This window comes from Canis lupus, chromosome 6 (genome assembly GCF_011100685.1).
Source record: "Canis lupus familiaris isolate Mischka breed German Shepherd chromosome 6, alternate assembly UU_Cfam_GSD_1.0, whole genome shotgun sequence".
NCBI lineage: Eukaryota > Metazoa > Chordata > Mammalia > Carnivora > Canidae > Canis > Canis lupus.
In genome coordinates this window covers 66,139,254-66,157,803 of record NC_049227.1, presented here as the reverse complement: position 1 = coordinate 66,157,803, position 18,550 = coordinate 66,139,254, and the positions used below count along the sequence as shown (strand labels likewise).

The following is an 18,550-nucleotide window of genomic DNA, read 5'->3' as shown; positions in this document are numbered from 1 at the left end:
TCATCATTAAAATGAATTTTTAAATTCTGTTATTGAAAAAATAGAAATAATATATTTGGAAACAATTGCTCTAAAGATGTATGGTGCCAATAATCTAAGTAGAATATTCAGATTCAATTGTGGATAATTCTAGAAGAGAAATTAATATATGCTTTCTTATTTACACTTAATTTCACTAAAAGTAATTATGTCTTACAGTGATGAAATTTCTAGCACACCTGCCATTATACTCTGTACACATTAAACTCTTCAAATTTGGCAATGTTTAGAACTCATTTCCATCTATTAAAAAATTTTTTTTAAGAAACAGTAATTTACTCTAATGTATTTTAAAGATAATCAGTGAGCACTGTCAGTGAATATTGTATCATTTTGAGGTGGTCTGTTTGTGTTAATATGTTCTCTTTTGTGTTTTTTTGTTCTTTTCCTTTATAGATTGCTTGTCCAATATTTGCAGGACTTCTACACTTTTTCTTTTTGGCTGCTTTTGCTTGGATGTGTCTAGAAGGTGTACAGCTCTATCTGATGTTGGTTGAAGTTTTTGAAAGTGAATATTCAAGGAAGAAATATTATTATGTTGCTGGTTACTTGTTTCCTGCCACAGTGGTTGGAGTTTCGGCTGCTATTGACTATAAGAGCTATGGAACAGAAAAAGCGTAAGTAATTGCAAGCGACCTGAGTGTTTTTCAAGTGAATAATTTTTTAAAGCCTGTTAGCTGTCAGTGAGGGTCCCTGACAGACTAAAATAGCATCTGAAAGCTTTATTGGTAAGAGAATGGGCATGCCGTGCACAAATTACAATCAAGTCTTTTGTAATTCTCTGGGTTCAGAGGATTTGTACTCTGGCGAGGCAGATTCTAAATTATGGACTTTCTTTTTAACACAAAAGATTGACCTGAAACAAATTGAAAAAGTAAATAACTTTTTGGCCTTAGAAAGATATTAAGTAAAAATTCTTCTGAACTTAAAGCATCTGACAGGTTTAACTACTCGGTTTTAACCTAATGCTTCATTAGCTCTCTTTGTGCAGCCGACCCTCTAGCTAACTCTCATTCTGAATTGTGACAGTAGCACATTCCATCTCATATGTTCTACTTTGATAATATTTTCTCAGGCAGTTTGAAAGGATTAAAATAAGTCACTGTCTTTCATTTATAAAAAATATAGATATTTATGGAAAATGACAAAAGGTAGACATAGTCATGTTTCTAAGGATTTTATTTGCTAGAGACGTGAATTTGCCTCCCAATTCTGTTTATATTTGCCTTTGATAAAATTAGTTATAGAAAGATTCCTTGGACTAAAGAAAGCTTTTTGACTATGATGATGATGAAAGACAAATAAAAGAAATTCAGTAGGGATTTAGTGTTCTATGAAAAATGAACCACTAAGTAAAATCTGTCTTAATAAGTTTATGCATCATTTACTCTAATTCTATAGGAGTGCTATGCTTTGATTTTTTTATCTCATATTCATCCATTCCCAGTTGAGGTATTATATTTATGCTGTACTGTTTTGAAACAAGCATAACAGCAGAACGTTTGGTTTGTCTGTTATGTTCCATAGGGTTAAACACTAAGCTCAGATAGAGATCTGAAAGGCAAGTTTTGAAGATCAGAACTTTAAAGTGACGAGACAGTTTGGAATATTGAGTTTCAAGTTTTTCTTGGTAAAGTCAGAGGTCTTAAGAATCAGGGATTGGGGTGCAGTGGATTTATTGTTTTCCCCGTATGAGCATAATAATGTATGCCTTTACTAAATTTAAAACCTGAAATGGAAAACAGTAAGTTGAAGTAAGTAAATTACTACTCTTTTACATCAGAGCCAACTCAGAGTTATTAAAATTCTGACAAATGAATGATTTATGGTGAGTAAATTTTCATGACAATGAAAATTTCAAAGGCAAATCTAAAGACAATTTTGTTTGTTAGTTTTAAGTTCTATATTTTTTGTAATGTGGAGGATCCACTGGATCTACTTAATACATACTCTTTTTCTTCTCATAATAGTTGCTGGCTTCATGTTGATAACTATTTTATTTGGAGTTTCATTGGACCAGTTACCTTCATTATTCTGGTGAGCAGACTGTATTTTCCCTTCATTTTTAGCTTATTGCTTTCACAGTGCTACTGAAACCGAGATAATTTATTTTATTGTTAATTTATCTTTGCATTCAAGGATTTATAAACATATCTGGCCTACAGGATAAAATTATGTAGCATATCTTAAATGACATACCGTTATTGAGAGTTTATATATGGGCTGATTAGTACTATTTCAAAAATCCTCTTTCCTTTAAAAAGTACTTTTTCTTATATAATTTACTTTGCTACAATGTCCTGTCATAATCTAAAATCTATATAAGCCATGTTAAGATTTCATGATTTGGGCCTAGTTTAATAATTAGAAAAGGAATAACTGAAATGTGTAGTGTATTTTGTTTTTGAGTAGTGGAGTTTTTTGCTAAGAGTTTTATTAGTTCAGGAAGCTCTGTCTCCAAAATCTGTAATATTAGCCCTGTACCAAGCTATACAGCATTTATAAATTAAATGAATTTTATGGAATTGAAAGAACATTAACTTAATATTTATTATATTAATTTCCACATAGTAATTTAGTTCTTTTAAATAAATATCCATACTCTAAATTCTTTTTAGGGTACAAAAAATTTTTTAACCATAGATTAATAAATGAGTATTAAATCAATTTTAAACTCATTAGAAATAAAATTACTTTTCTAAGACTTTAAAATGCCAAATAAAGAGATGTATGGGTAGCTTAGTGGTTGAGCATCTGCCTTTGGCTCAGGGTGTGATCCCGGGTCCAGGGATTGAGTCTCGCATCAGGTTCCTGCAGGGAGCCTGCCTTCTCCCTCTGCCTGTGTCTCTGCCTCTCTCTCTGTCTCTCATGAATAAATAAATAAAATCTAAAAAAACAAACAAAAATACTGGTCTTCAATTTTTTAAAAATAATTTGATGTAAGTCAAATATAGTGACATTAAGGTGTGTGTAGTTTTTTTTGTTTTGTTTTGTTTTGTTTTACTGCTCACATTACAATTAGTCAAATATTTGAAATATAATTGAATTAAAGGATGTAGCTAAGCTATTTGGAATTTGATATTTAAAACTTTTCACTGAGTTTTAGCATTATGCTGTTACAGATAGATGCTATTGACTATTATAAGATTGAAAAGAAAATGTAAACAAATTTAAATATTGCCTAGATCTTTTAAATACATGTTTTAAGGATTTTTTCTTTAACGGATATACATGAGCTTATTAGGATATTTCTGTAGTAAGCTAGTGTTTCATAAAATTGAGAAAATTTTAGTTTAAAGAAACTTAAAACTACTTCAAATGTATGTACTATCATCCTTACTTAAAATGAATTATTTTATACACTTACACAAAGCAAAATGAAAATTTGAGGTAAACACCTGTATGAATCAAGCCAGTAAAATATTCTCAGGTGTTCCCAGAAAAGCTGAATTCTCATCAGAATTACTCGATCCAAATGATTGTGCCCTAGTTTTTGTTCTTGGTTTATTTAGGTTAACATAGCCTAAGCCATTCTCAAACTAAATAGTAAAGAGCTGATTTGAAGTGGTATAGTCTTTAAAGACACAGGCTTTTCTTTTTTTCCCCCCTGAGCCCTTAGCTAAATATATTGATAACTTTAAAAATTGTAAAGACCATTTAAGAGATATTTGGTCTGTTCAAGTATCATGTGTTAACTTATGTTGTATTATGGTTTTGTTTATTTCTATCTAAAAAGAAATACTAAGTATTTCTTTTTAGATAGAAAGTATTTTAGATAGAGTATTAAAAAGTTTTTCACTTGGTCGAAAGACTTTAATATTCACATATACTCGGCTTCTAGTAGGAAAGGAGGTGAAAAACATTTTTATTATATTGCCCATTTACAGTCTGAGCCTACTATTATTTATTAGTTTTGTCATCTTTGTTATCCTGTACCAAATCATGTAGGTTAAAATGTGAAGGGCTTTGTGGAAAAACATTCCCAACTTTTATTTTTTTTTTTTTCATTCCCAACTTTTAAAAAACAAAAAACAAAAACAGCAGGAAGCTGTTTTGACAGTACAGATCCTAGGAGTAATTCTGCAACTGCTTTGCCTCTAATTCTCCCAACACAGAGAGACAAAGAGTGATATAGAGGTGCAAAACCTCTTGCATAACCTAAACTGAGATATGATTGTATAGCATATTTTTGAATATATATATTAATACCACATACATCCTACTGACGAGAAAGGATATTTAAAAGTCCATTCAAACACAAATCTTAATAACATAAATTATATTGTACATACCCTTTTAAGGAGTACTCTTAGAACAAAAATTACTTATTAAAACTCCTGGAAAGGGTAGTTTTGCTTTTCCACCGTTCGTGAATTGAAGCCATTTAACTTAGTAGTATTAAGTGTATGTTTTTAATAACGTCCTATGAAGAAAAATAGCATGCTATGGAAGATGAAACCTCTTGCTTCTGTATTTCTATAGACCGTCTTGCCTACAGGCACTAGAGTTATTATATCTATGAGAAAAGTGCTTGTAAGTAATGAGCAGTGGGAAACCATTAGTATGCCTGAAATGGTTTAATGAAAGCTTGGATCATGACACGTCAGGAGCTGTTCTTATCATTTGGACAGCTCCATCTGCATCGTTAATAATTAATTCAGTTCAGTAAGAGTTCAGCTCACACACTCATTTAGAAGTCTTCTTCAGAGAACACCTCTCTGGCTGCTAGTCCCACGGAGAAATAGGTTTCTGCTTGGCTAACAGCAAAGATCTAGAGATACAAGTGCAGTTTTAGAGTTGCATTTGCCAGGTAGCAAAAGCTCCAGGGAGGACAAAAAGGGTCAGAACATGTGCAGTTCAGTTAGGTTACTTCAGAGTGGTGTTTCTCTTTTTCTGTCTTATCATATCCATGTCAGCACTGCGAGTTGTGGAGTGAATTTTAAGCTGCTAAGCTCAGACGGATGTGATTCAATTGAGCAGGTTGATGACTGTAAAACAAACTGTGCGCTCCTGTAATCGGTGGTACCTTCTTTTTTTAAACTCCTTTGTGTCTTTGTGTCACCAGTAGGGGTGACAATTAGCTATGCCATATCATTAAGTAGCAAATTCTATCAGCAAATTCTACTGGCAGATTATTTATATAAGAACTTATGAAACTATTATTTTGAGGTAGGTAAAAGAGTATTATTTGTCATTAGAAGGAATGCCCCAGTTGGCAGTTAACTCTGTTTAGCTGAATAGGAAAATCTGTTTCTTCTGAATTTGCTCTCTCTTTCACCTAGAATTCTAGCAAGTTAGCTGTCTACCTATTTACCTGCGTGCACACACACACATGCACAAAGAGAGCAGAGTTAAAATCTGATTAATTCCTGAATGAGTTGCCTCATCTCTAGAATTAGTCATCAGGGTGGGCAGTTAGCTGGTGGGTTGGCCAACAGTATACAGCACAGTCCTGTTACTCTGCTTCCTGGTGACTTCTGTGTGAGAGATTCAGTAATGACATGCACTTGCCAGGTTTATCTTTTTTTTTTTTTTCTTTACTTACCAGGTTTAGACAAATCTTTGTATACAAAGCTGTAACTCTGTCTTTCTCCTTCCTCACTGATGCATGGTATCTTTCAACCTATCCCAATATATGTACTATGTTTAAGCTTAGTAGAATTTTGTTCGAAAGAAAAAAAAAAAGTAGACAAAGTGGCTGCACTGGAATTTCAGAGGAGAGGAGCAGCACTTGGGCAGTAGAGACATTCTTCTCTCCTGACCTTTGGCCAGCTTTCCAGTAAGAAATAGGGGAAATTCCTTTGACGGTTGAATTTTATTTTATTTTGACGGTTTTTTTTTTTTAATGCATACCAAAGGCAGGAAAATAAATTGGGAAGAAATAAAAGTGAGGAAAAAGACATCACTTACTGTAATCAGAAAGAAAAAAAAAAAGCACAGGAGTTTATGGCTGGAAAGAGCCATTTATGTCATGGGGAAAATGCAAAGAAGGAAGAATTCAGATTTACAGTCAGTACTTCATTTGAAACTAAATTTTTTTTTTTTTTGGCCTGTAAGTGACTATTTTGGATAATAGATTTAATCAGAGATATTTCTATTTGCTCTTTAATTTCTTGTTCTGGTTCCCTTAGTTACATTTTAAGAGCATGGCAAAGGAGAAGAGAAAGGGGAAAAAAAAGTATTTTACTCTACAAAATCATGACTCTTATGAGGAGCAGATCACCTCCTGAAAAAGATCACAGACAACAATATTCTGTCTATGAAAATAAATATATTTACATTTCTTTAGTACTGGAGAAAAAATCGAACTCTAAAATTTCATTTAAAAAATATTTACACTTCAGGATTTGTTCTATTTAATTCCAAAAAACATTTCACTTTCATACATATTGGTGATGCTATATTCCAAATGTTCAATACCTAAATGACATGAGTATCTTTTTCATTTCTTTAATAAGACTAATAAACATATTAGTGAAATTTTTAATGTGGAATTGTGGAAAAGTATCTTACGTTTAGCTTTTTTTTTTTTTTTTTTTTTTTTTTGACATTTTATGGTATGGCTCACACTATTCTGTGTGCCTTTTTCCATAATTACTTTGTCTTGAAATGATGGTATTTTGTCTTATTGAAAATACCATTGCTTCATTATTTTTATATTTTCAAGTCCTATTTCAAAATCCAAATTAGTGTTGGAGTTAACTATACATTTCTTGGCAACCTAAATATTAGTCTACTGGCTATAATTATTCCATTTAGTTTTTTGAAATTGGAAAAAATCACAGACATTTGTGAAACAGTCTGAGTGCAAAAACCCTTCTGTGGTTTTATGATTATTTTTCTAGTATTTTTAATTGTTTTTAAAGAGACTTACTTTTAAAACATCCTTTTGAAACTTTCAATTCTACGTATGTTAGAAACGACAGCCCTTTTTTTGGACTCAATTATGAGCTTGTGTGATGTTTAGGTATGTGAGTAGAACACAAACAAGTTTGAGAAAACCGAACTCACTGTCAAACATACTGTTTATCTACTGGGAGTAGGAGTGTGTGGACATTTTAGCCATTTGCTGATTATGGGATGGTAGTATTTTGCAAAGAACAGAATTAGTTATTCTAGCAAGTCGATCAGATAGAAATCATTTGAAGAGCACACCTTTAATGATCAGGATTTCTTTAAGGCTGTATTTTATGCATTAATTAATTTATTATTTATCTTCAACTCATCATCTCTGAATGATTTCTAAAATAGCTTATTCTATATAGAGTAGAATCATTCATATATATATATATATATATATATATATATATATATATGTTGTTGTTTTACTAAGACTCTTAATTTTCTCGCCCAGAGTAAACTGGTTAATTTTATTTGTGAAGATGCTGGGCTATGGAGCCAGCACACAGTATATTTAATCTCAACACTGACATTATAGTAGCTAAGTAATCTTTGGCTAGGTACTTAGCATCTCAGAATGTAAAATGACTGTCCAAGTGCTTCCTATTACCTCTGGACATAGGATTATTGATTATTGTTGTTGTTTTTCCCATAATTTTCTGAACTTGTTTTCATTGTGAATGTACCGTATTTGTAACTAGAAAGAAGCTATATAATGTTTAAAAATCTCAGTAGGGTGAGAAGAGAGGATATATCTCACAGTCTGTTTTTTAAGGATTAAATATGTTTTCTATGTCACGTTCAACTTGGTTAGTCCTCAGTCTTAAAAAAAAACAAAAAGAAATCGCTTTGTATCATATTTAAACTTTAATTCTAATCTTCAATGAGTAGATTTCATTTTCATTGCAGTTTTATTGGGAAATGTGCTAGTTCTAAAATACCAGATTTTAACCTGGTCGTCTTCATTGAAAAAATAAGTTGGAAATAAAAAAGAAAAAAATAGGTTGGGATATGTACATCCTCAAGATTTCACATTTTCACCTCATTTTCATGATACTTTATATATTCACATTTTTCCCACATTATTTTCTTGTACTTTATATATTATAATGGATAACTTTCTCCTTCCTGGAGTGTACTACTACCCCTACTATTATTTAATTCCTGAGGGGATAATTAATATGCTTAGAAAGTGATAAACCAAATTGTGGCCCTATATGCTTTAGGAAATTGTGTAAGAAAAGGAAGGGGGGGCAGAAATCAACCCTAGGTCCAGAGTAATGGAATGAAAGAAGTAAATGGTTATATTAGGACATTCAACAAGAAGGGTCGAGACATTTAAAGGATTTTAACTTTGAGTCTACAAAGCACCTTTTCTTTCCTAAGAGTTGCATCAGTTTGTTTGTTTATTTCAGTTTTGTTTTGTTTTAGGATATTTAGAATTCTTATTTGTAACCATTCTCTAATTTGACTTGTTAAGACTTACTGTTGCATAAAATAAAAACACTGTTGATTTTGCCTTTAAAAAAATTAGAGATAGACTGTACCATCATTCTTTAGTATTAAATCAAGATATTTACTGTACTATCAGAAGGATCTCCCTAATTTCTCAAAGGTAGATATTGTATCTTATCCACAATACAATAAGCAGATTCTTGTGTGGAGCAGTAAGGTAAATAAATATGTATTAAATGACTTGCATTTTATTGTAGTGCCCGTGACAATATCAATATTTATTTATTCCGTAACCAAGTGGAATAGTCATTGCAATATAAAGCTAGAAAAATGTTTCTATAAATCTGTTTGCTTTTTCTCTAGACAATAAGTTAATTTTTAAGTAGTTTTTTTTTTAACAGAGAGCTTCTTTTGTCCTTCTTTTGTTAATATTAAGTAATTAACATGAAACGATGAACGCTATCTGCCAACACTTGCAAATTATGCCCATTAACCTCATTTTATCCCTTAAGAGGAAATTCTACATCTAAGAGAAATAATAAGGCACAGTTGACAAAATGAGTGATAAACAGCTTAGATTAAAGCCTTCACTCTGTTCCTAAACTCATCATTAGGAAGGACTTGGTTGGAAAGTTTATTTATTGCTCTATATAATTTTTTCTAATTATAAAATCAGAAGTAGTGATGAATGAGTAGAATAACATCATCATTTTATCAGATGGTATTGTGACTCCGTAAAAATGATCATCGTATTATAACGAAATTACGCTGAGTGTTTTAACACCAAGGAATTGCTTTTGTCCTTATTTGTCCTTTTCTGAATACACCATTTAGGCTTGTACTCTTCCAGCAAGTAAAGCTCACAAAATAGAACTTTGCTTTGTCTTTTTAAAATATGTAATAAACTGAAGCAAATAAAATGTCAAATCCAGGAGTGATCAAACTTAGTTCTGTTTTTAGAGCATAAAAATGGAACTGCCTTCCCATTGTCCAGCGGTCTGCCAGGTTTCTGTAGAAGCCAATGCAAATTACAAATATCTCTCTCTTCAGCCAAAACATGTCCTTTCTTCTGAGTTCACTCATGTTGACCTCTCGAGTCTTCCCTCCATGACAGATTCCATCTCCCCCAGTTTGCTTTTGTTTGCACCTGGATTCTTTGCACAGATCAGTGTTTAGAGGGCCTGAAAACAGCCTTTCTTCAGAATTTACCTACGTCCATATAATAAAGAGGCATAAGGAAGAAAGAACTGATGACTTTTAACCAGTTAGTAGCCAATATATGCATATTTTAAAAGTTTGTCTTTAGGGATCCCTGGATAGCGCATCGGTTTGGTGCCTGCCTTTGGCCCAGGGCGCGATCCTGGAGACCCGGGATCGAGTCCCACGTCGGGCTCCCGGTGCATGGAGCCTGCTTCTCCCTCTGCCTGTGTCTCTGCCTCTCTCTGTGTGACTATCATAAATAAATAAAAAATTTTTTAAAAAAGTTTGTCTTTATAGAACTAATAAATATTTTTCATATTTTTCACTATTTTTCATATATTTTATTTCATTAGATCCTCGCCACTGCCTTACAAATAGATTGGGCAAATGTTATTATCTTCCTCTACTCCGTCAAAATCAACAGCTAGACTCTCAGCTAAATCTTAGGATCCCAAACCCAGCAATTCTTGTAAAGCTCCTTTTAAGGATGTAAATGCCCCTTTTAAGGAATTTACTTCAGTGTTTCCATTAGATGCCTTTTAGGCCCTGGAGTACCTCTAGCTAAAGAAACTAATTTAGGTTTTCTAATTTATTTAATCATCACCACATGATGCTGATTTAATGAGGTTGCAATTTCATGTCAAATGATCTATTTAAAAAATCCATCATACATGGCCAGAGTATTTTTTATTTAGACTCAACTTGATCATTTGCTGTGTAAAATTGAGCCAGTGAGTGTCTACCATATACTCTTGTCATTGGTATTTAACTGCATTAACTCGTTAAGTATATTTGCAAAACGTCTTCATTTTTAACTCTGTGGTAATAGTGATCTAATTCTTTATTTGTTATAACAGCTAAATATTATCTTCCTGGTGATCACATTATGCAAAATGGTGAAGCACTCAAACACTTTGAAACCAGATTCTAGCAGGTTGGAAAACATTAAGTAAGTATTTAGTTTTTTAATTTTAGTGCTCGACAAACTAAGTGAAAGATATTCTCCACAGAGAATACATGAATGCCGTCTATCAACTGTAGAAATTATTCAGAATGAAGTTTTACTGATCAAGGTTGAGTCTCACTGTTAACCGTGTCACAAACATCGGTCAAAAATTAGATAATGATTTCTGTCTTGACCTAGAGCCAAGAAATTGTTTCAGTGGCTTTGTGGAAATTCCATATCCCTGTAGCAATTTCATTTGAATTTAAAATGCAGTTCAAAATGATGTTGGTGTTTGCATGGCTGATATGATTATATTAAGTTTGTTTTGTTAAATGACTTTTCTGATTTAAGGATGCTGAGCAGTTTCTACTTCTAATCCTGTTTTCCTAAGATAATTTACTCGATTACTGTTGTTAACTTGGAGATTATCCGTTGTTTTCATGATAATTAAAAAGTTTACTTTTTTTCAATATTGAATAAAAACTACAAAATCCTACCAATGGAAAAGGCTATCTAATTAAAAAAAATTGATAGCTGTTGATGAATTAAGTCATTTGTGGAAGCATTTTCAGAGTTATCTTCTAGATATGAGTTAATTTAAAAATTTGAGGAGGTATTATTCAAGTTGGTTATAATGAGATTGTGAAAAAAGAATATTTTTAATGTAAAAAATGGCAGATCTATAGTAAGGGTAATTAAAAAAAAAATTAGATGTTTTAGATAGGTCAGTGCCAGCTTCATTGCATGTTGCATGGTAAGAGAGAGAGCTAATCTTTAGCATCTCTCTCTTTTCTTCCTTTTCCTCTTTCTGTCTTCTCATCCACACCAGTAATTACCGTGTTTGTGATGGCTACTATAATACGGACTTGCCTGGGTAAGATAGACCCTACATTAACAAACTTATGATGGCATGATTTATATTTTTTACGAATCCGTCAATATCATGAATTGCCCTTAATTTTTATAATTATTTTGGAATATCTAATTTGCTGTGGTATTTTTAAACTATAATATGCCTTTATTTTTTAATTGCTTGCCTCTGCATTTTGACTTTCTTAATTTTGACTAATTTATAAAATATATAAATGCTTTCTTATTACTTTCTATTTTGATTCTGTCTAATAATTTTGTTTCTCTTTTCTGCTTATAATGCTTTCTAGCTATGAAGATAATAAGCCATTTATCAAGTAAGATCATTAGTTAGACATGGAATGCACTGACTTTAAATCCTTTCCATTCCGTCCTATTTTCTATAGTTCTTTTCTCCTTAAGCTATTCATGATGAAATCTCTCCCAAAATTATTTTATTTTGAAGTTGTTCTCATATTTTTGTCCCATTTCAGCGAGGCTTCTTCATGCTTTAGTTAACAAACCTTAGGTTCACCTAAGATTAGTTTATTAGACTCTGCAGTTTAGGTATTAAGTGATTATCTGCCATTTAACCTTTCTGTATGTGTCACATTATTCAGTGTCATGAGCACACCACAGGAATAAAAAGATAGGAGTAAACTAATTAAGGACTCCTTGATTTCTTTTACTAAAAAAGCACATAAAAGACAATAAAGTCATGGGGGATGTTCTTCATCTTGTATTTTAATATAGTTTCAATACCTTGTTAGTGCTGGAATAAGAAAAGATCATACCTGCTGTTGCTGTTTTCACTGGAGGCTGCAGTACTAAATGCTATTGTTCTTTCTTTAATCGATGAAAGGTTAAAGCCAAAATGCTGTTGAATTTGAATGTGAACATAGAGAAAGTCAACTGCTACTACTGATATGTTAATATTTAAGTGTGATGATATATGTTGTTCTCTCATTGAACTTGTTAATAAAATTCACTTTATTTTTTCAGGTCTTGGGTACTTGGCGCTTTTGCTCTTCTGTGTCTTCTTGGCCTAACCTGGTCATTTGGGTTGCTTTTTATTAATGAGGAGACTATTGTGATGGCATATCTCTTCACCATCTTTAATGCTTTCCAGGGAGTGTTCATTTTCATCTTTCACTGTGCCCTCCAAAAGAAAGTAAGTGAAGACCCTTAGAGGCTCCAGTTGCCTGTTCTTTGCTTTGGTTTGAAAATCATAGATGAAATAGAGAAGATTTTTTACACTTTTACAACTGGCATAATACTAAATAGAATCACTTTTAGTCATAAATTAATTGTCACGCATGTCTGGAAATTCAGGCTTCACATGTAAAATAAGTCAATATTAATCATCTTTTTTGGATCTCACTTTGGGGATGTTATAAGCTAGATACTTATGTTGAGATTTCTTCTTTGCTAGTAGGGTCTATAAACATGCTTTGTGCAAAGGGTATACAAGATAAAGAAAAGGTTAAATAATCTCGTTCTTTGCTCGATGAAGGGAATGCAGTGGCCCAAAACGAAATCGAACATCAGGATAAATGACCTTGATTTTAAAAGCACCAGACACACACAAAATTAATATTAATGTTACCTTTTGAGTAGTTGCGAAAGATCTAAAACCCAGTAATTTAATGCCTCACATCTTATTATTTTGTCCTGATTTTATGTTAAGTGGAGTCAGCAAAAATGATTCAAAAATTAAAGTTAAGGATGAAAAACTTGCAAGAAGATGTAAGCCTAAGAGAATAGCTTAGCCGCTTTTTAACTAGGTATCATCCTTTCTCTCTCTGCATATCTAATATAGTCTTTTTATTCTGTTATTACTAGTTGGTCACTAAATTGAACAGAGAAATAGAATTTTGAAAGTGAAAACTATTATGTTTTCAGTCCTGACAAGATGATAGTGTTGTTACTTCCATCAGTTGTTGAGTAAGCTATAATTTTGAGATAATGACAGTGGAATGTGCGATACTGACAGATAATGTACATTCACAGCAATATAGGCATTAGGCAAAATCAACATTGGAGGGTATTATTTGGATAAAATACCATTTTGATTGCCATTGTCTTAGTCATACAGCATTTCAGAGCAGTTAATAGCCATTAAATGTACAAGAAATTTTTTTTGTGAGGTATCAGGTGTTATTTAATAACACTGAACTTTAATTTTCTAAACATTATACAGGTATAACCTTTAATTACTTTGGTTTTTTACTATTTCTTACATAAATTAGCATTTTGTATGCATGTATGGGATCACATATCATAATTTCTTCCAAATGTGTTTGACATAAATCATAAATTACTTCCTCATGGAGGTAGGTGTATTAATCGAACAAAGAGATTTTGCTGTGCTTTTTGAATTTACAGTAGTTATGTTTTTACGCATTGTGTTGGACTTCCTTTTAAACATGTCTTGGATATGTCCTGTTGGGTACTGCCAGGATGAATGTTAAGAATATGATATAAATGATTGAGTTAAAATCACGCTTACTACTGCTTGAGTGAGCATATTTAGGCAAAGAAAATGCTTTGGAAGTTCAAGCCCATTTCTTATTTGTTCTAATAGGTGTAGATAAATAAGGCTAAGAGGATGAAAATGCAAGTGCACTTGGATTTATAAGGTCGTCTAGTAATTCTGTAATTTTTCAAGGAGTAAGTGTCAAAGTCATGGTCCCTGCAGGCAGATACTGATCATGGGACTGTGAGGGGGGAAAAGTCTTTGAGTGTTTCTGGCAACCTCCTAGAAAGTAATTTCTTACATGCAACTTCTCCTCCTTGTCTGTTCTAATTTCAGTCTGGCTCTAAGCCAGAGCAGAACTTGTTCATATGCCAGTAGAGCTGCCCAGAATCCAGCCCTCTTCCCCACTCCTCCCAATTCTGCACTACCTTTCTAGGTGGGGCCCTATTCTATAGCAGTTGTTTGGACTTCACTTTTTAAAGTTTATACTTTCTTTTAGGCCTAACAGCTTTTCCTATCTATTCATATATCCAAGCTTCAGGGGAAAAGGGAAATTACATGGGTAACTCATTAATGTGAATGGAAATTGCATAAATAGTTCCCTTGTGTGCTAATGAAGTGAATAGGCATCTTAGACGCTCTACATTAAATGTTAAAGCTAGACACATCAGAAAATGAAGAAAACATTCCATCCTAATTAATAGCATATGTATCAAAGTACTTTTTTTTTCTCTATTCGTGTGCCAAAGTAGTCCTGTCATTATAAAGAGGTTACCCGCAAAACTATGCAATCCAGTAAAAGAAGTTTATGTATTGACCTACCGAAGAGGACATGAAGCGTATAAAATTTAAATGACTGAATTATGAGTGGTTAAATGTAATTAAGCAAGGAAAGTACTAATTTTTTGTCCTATTGGCTTAGTATGAAATATAAAATTGGGGTTGCTAAGTATATGGATAGAATAAGGCTTTAAAGCATTATTATGCATATATTAATAACATTTGTATAATAATAGGGCATAAAGCCTTTCTACATTTTACATCACATTTTGAAGATCCTCACTAGCCGGTCCAGTAGACAGAGATATTTTTCTGATTACTATTTCAGTAGTTTCAATTGAACTTGATTTTAGAAATTCAACTTATTTGCTCCCACAAAAATGTGTTAATGGAACTTCTTCTCAGTTGTCTCCTCCACTGCTCATTTAATTAGAGCGAGAGAGAAGCCAGTATGTTTGTGTTAATCTCTCGGTCTCGTGGTTATTCAATGCAGGTACGAAAAGAATACGGCAAGTGCTTCAGACACTCCTATTGCTGCGGCGGCCTCCCAACCGAGAGCCCCCACAGTTCAGTGAAGGCATCAACCACCAGAACTAGTGCTCGGTATTCCTCTGGCACACAGGTAACAAAGAATTTGACAGCATCTTTAATTAACCTTCTTTATAGAAAGCCTACCGAGACATGTTCTGTTCAGATGCACTAATTGTCTCCTCATTATAATGATCTAGATGGCAAATACTTGCTTTTTTAGTATTTTGGCTTTAATTTCTTAAGTATTTATTCAAGGTGTTTCCTTGGGTGTGAAGATCATTTTTGAGACGTATACTTCTTTAAGAAGCATATATGATCATTGTTTGGATATCCCAAAGTTATATAGCGCAGTACTCATAGTGGGCACTCAGTAAACATTTGTTGAATAATCAGTCATCTCCACTTTTTAAAAAGGCCATTAAAAAATTATTAGTAGTGGAAGATTAAATATCCTTTAGTTCTAGATTTCCTTAGTTTTAGACCAGAATCAACACACATTTCTTTTTTAAAGGTCGCCAGATACTCCTACACAGATTGTTTAGGGTAGATCTTTATGTGTCTTTAATAAGGCGAGCTTGGGGAAACTAACATAACATGTCTTGCTATTTTATATTAATAGAGTCGTATAAGAAGGATGTGGAATGACACTGTGAGAAAACAGTCTGAATCTTCTTTTATCTCAGGTGACATCAATAGCACTTCAACACTTAATCAAGGTCAGTTACTAGGAAAATCTGAGTTTACAATATAAATTTTGTACCTTTTGCCAATTTACAATAATTCTAGAGAAAATACTGATTTTTTTTTCCCTCCCAAATGGGTGTATCTCACAAGCTCTTAAACCTGTTGAGTCAACTTTTATACTTCATGAAAGTACATTCGTCTTATTCAGTAATGTAATGCAAAAGTAGAATTTCAAACTCCACATTAACAGAACAAGGCTGGATAAAGTAATTACTAAAAACATACTTTGCCGTAGATTAAACTGTTTTCCTTTAGTGAACACAAACTTCTCTTTTCTGAGACATTTATGAAAGTTTTCTCTTTAAAATATTGATATAGTTAGAATAGAATAACTGCTATTCACATTAAACAGTGCCAGTTCTGTGTTGATAATTCTTATTCGTAAAATTATTTTTTGCACTTCTTCCAGAAGGTAAAAAAAACTGTCAAAAACACTTACAGTAAATCTTCATAAGCAAATAAATACTTGAGAATCTACAGAGCAGTTTTTTCTATTTGAATTACTATTTTAATATGTTTATAACTTTGAACTTATATAATCAATGTAATTTTCAACCTAAAATAAGCTGGCAAATAAAATAATGTAGGATAAAGGACACAAGTGCACATATACACACACAATCCTCAGTGCAAGCTTAGTAAATTTGAATTTGAATCATGTTATTGTGTGTGTGTATATATATATATATATATATACACACACACACATACATATCCTTAAAAAAGGCAATTTATCCAGGTAATTTGTTTTGATGTACTGATTTGTAATATAATAGAACATGTTATATTTTATCACAAATATTAAAGACATTTTTCACTGTTGACATTGTTCTGATGAGATTCTGGTTTAAAATGAAGAAAGGAGTATGTATGGCATCAAAGCCAACTTGAATTTTAAAATATTTTTAGTCAAATTACATTAGCTATGCAAAACATATGTTTGATAAGTATTGAAAGGTTTGTAATTTGTCAATTAGAATGAGTGAAATGTGTGTTTATTCCATTGCTCTGATGTTTTACCTAATTCTGTTAAGATGACTATCAAAAAGGAAATGAATTATTCAGTGATTCATTTTTGAAACCTGGCAATAAGATTACAGAATGAAAATTCTTTACTATATGGAGTTTGTGAATGGTCTAATAATTCATTATACACACAGTCTCTTTCTTCCCCCTCGGCATGTGTGCTCTTGCATTTACTAAGAGAAGCTTTGTGCAGTGTGTCATACTTTTTACTTGTTTGTGAAAGTTGTTTTTCCTCCTGCTTGTATCAAAGTTGGTATTAACACAGATGTTTTCATGAGGGATAATCCCACACCTGTAAATTCTGAAAGTTTGAGATTCCCTCTTCTGGGCCTCAGTGGTTAGGTTTTTAATATTAAGCAGTAACATCTTGAAACATAATGTTGATCTCTGTGCATTTAATTGCCATTTTTGTTTAAAAGTGATTTTGTATAAATTAGTAAATGTCATCCTCAGCAGGTGTTTACTTGGGGGACTTAGAAAGCACCTGTGAATTACTGAAATTTAACTTCCCTCTCCCCTTTCTCCTTCAAATTAGTAGTTCAAATACAGTCAGAAAATTTCAGCAGATTATCCGTTGCCAACCTGTCCACTACCCTTGATGAATACAAAAAGTACTTTACTGCAACTGTAACACAAAAAATAAGAGAACTGATGTATTTTTTTCTGTTTCTTTGCTTTAGGAATGACTGGCAATTACCTACTAACAAACCCTCTTCTTCGACCCCACGGCACTAACAACCCCTATAACACATTGCTCGCTGAAACAGTTGTATGTAATGCCCCTTCAGCTCCTGTATTTAACTCACCAGGTGTGCTTATACTTACGAATAAAACTACCTTTCTTTGCTGCTAAACAGCTCTGATCTTTGCCCTTTTTCTAGAATACTCAAGTTGCCATATACTTATTATTATATCTTTAATTTCTCAATTTAAAGAATTATGGTATTGCCCATGCCAGGCTTCTAAAACTGCACTATATTATAGTAAAAATTCAGTCATGATAGTATTTACCAATAATTATCCATGTTTTTAACACAGGTGGCATAAATCTTAATATATTATTACAGGACTGACATCACATGGTCCGAGAGCCCATCTTCAAGATTTATATCACTTAGAGGTATCCTATCTATGTAATATACTGTTCAGTTTACTCTAAAGCTTGCGGACAGAATTTGCTTCTGGAATGAATTAGCTATTTAATAAAGATAATTTGGATGCCTAGGTAGAGAAAACTACATCCAGCATTATCAATGTAACCAAACTATAGTATAGTGCAGCTTTATGGTAGTATTGTTTTTTGGGTTTTTTTCTTTTTTTTTTTTTTTTTTTTTTTTTTTTTTTTTTTTTTTTTTTTTTTTTTTTTTTTTTTTGGGTTTTTTTCTTAAAAAAAAAATAACTTTGAGAGTAAAGTTAATATTAGTCAGTTTATACCTTTAGTTTTTTATTGGGGGAGGGGGAGAGATTGTCACTAACCCATCCTGTATTACTATGTTTTCTAATAGCTTATTTAAAAAAAAAAAAGCATTTAATATTAACAGAATTTTCAAGATTTCGATAAAAGCTATCACATAATTATCGCTAGCATGTAATATTTATTTGTG

At 32.3% G+C, this 18,550-nt stretch overlaps 1 protein-coding gene across 1 annotated transcript in view; it reads left to right on the top strand.

Annotated features, from left to right (window-relative positions):
• ADGRL2 (adhesion G protein-coupled receptor L2) overlaps positions 1-18,550 on the top strand; it is a 619,868-nt gene that overhangs the window by 596,660 nt on the left and 4,658 nt on the right. The window contains 6 exon segments of the mRNA NM_001190488.1: positions 436-656; positions 2,010-2,076; positions 10,452-10,543; positions 12,392-12,560; positions 15,139-15,267; positions 15,796-15,892. Coding sequence (NP_001177417.1) covers positions 436-656; positions 2,010-2,076; positions 10,452-10,543; positions 12,392-12,560; positions 15,139-15,267; positions 15,796-15,892 — 775 coding nt within the window.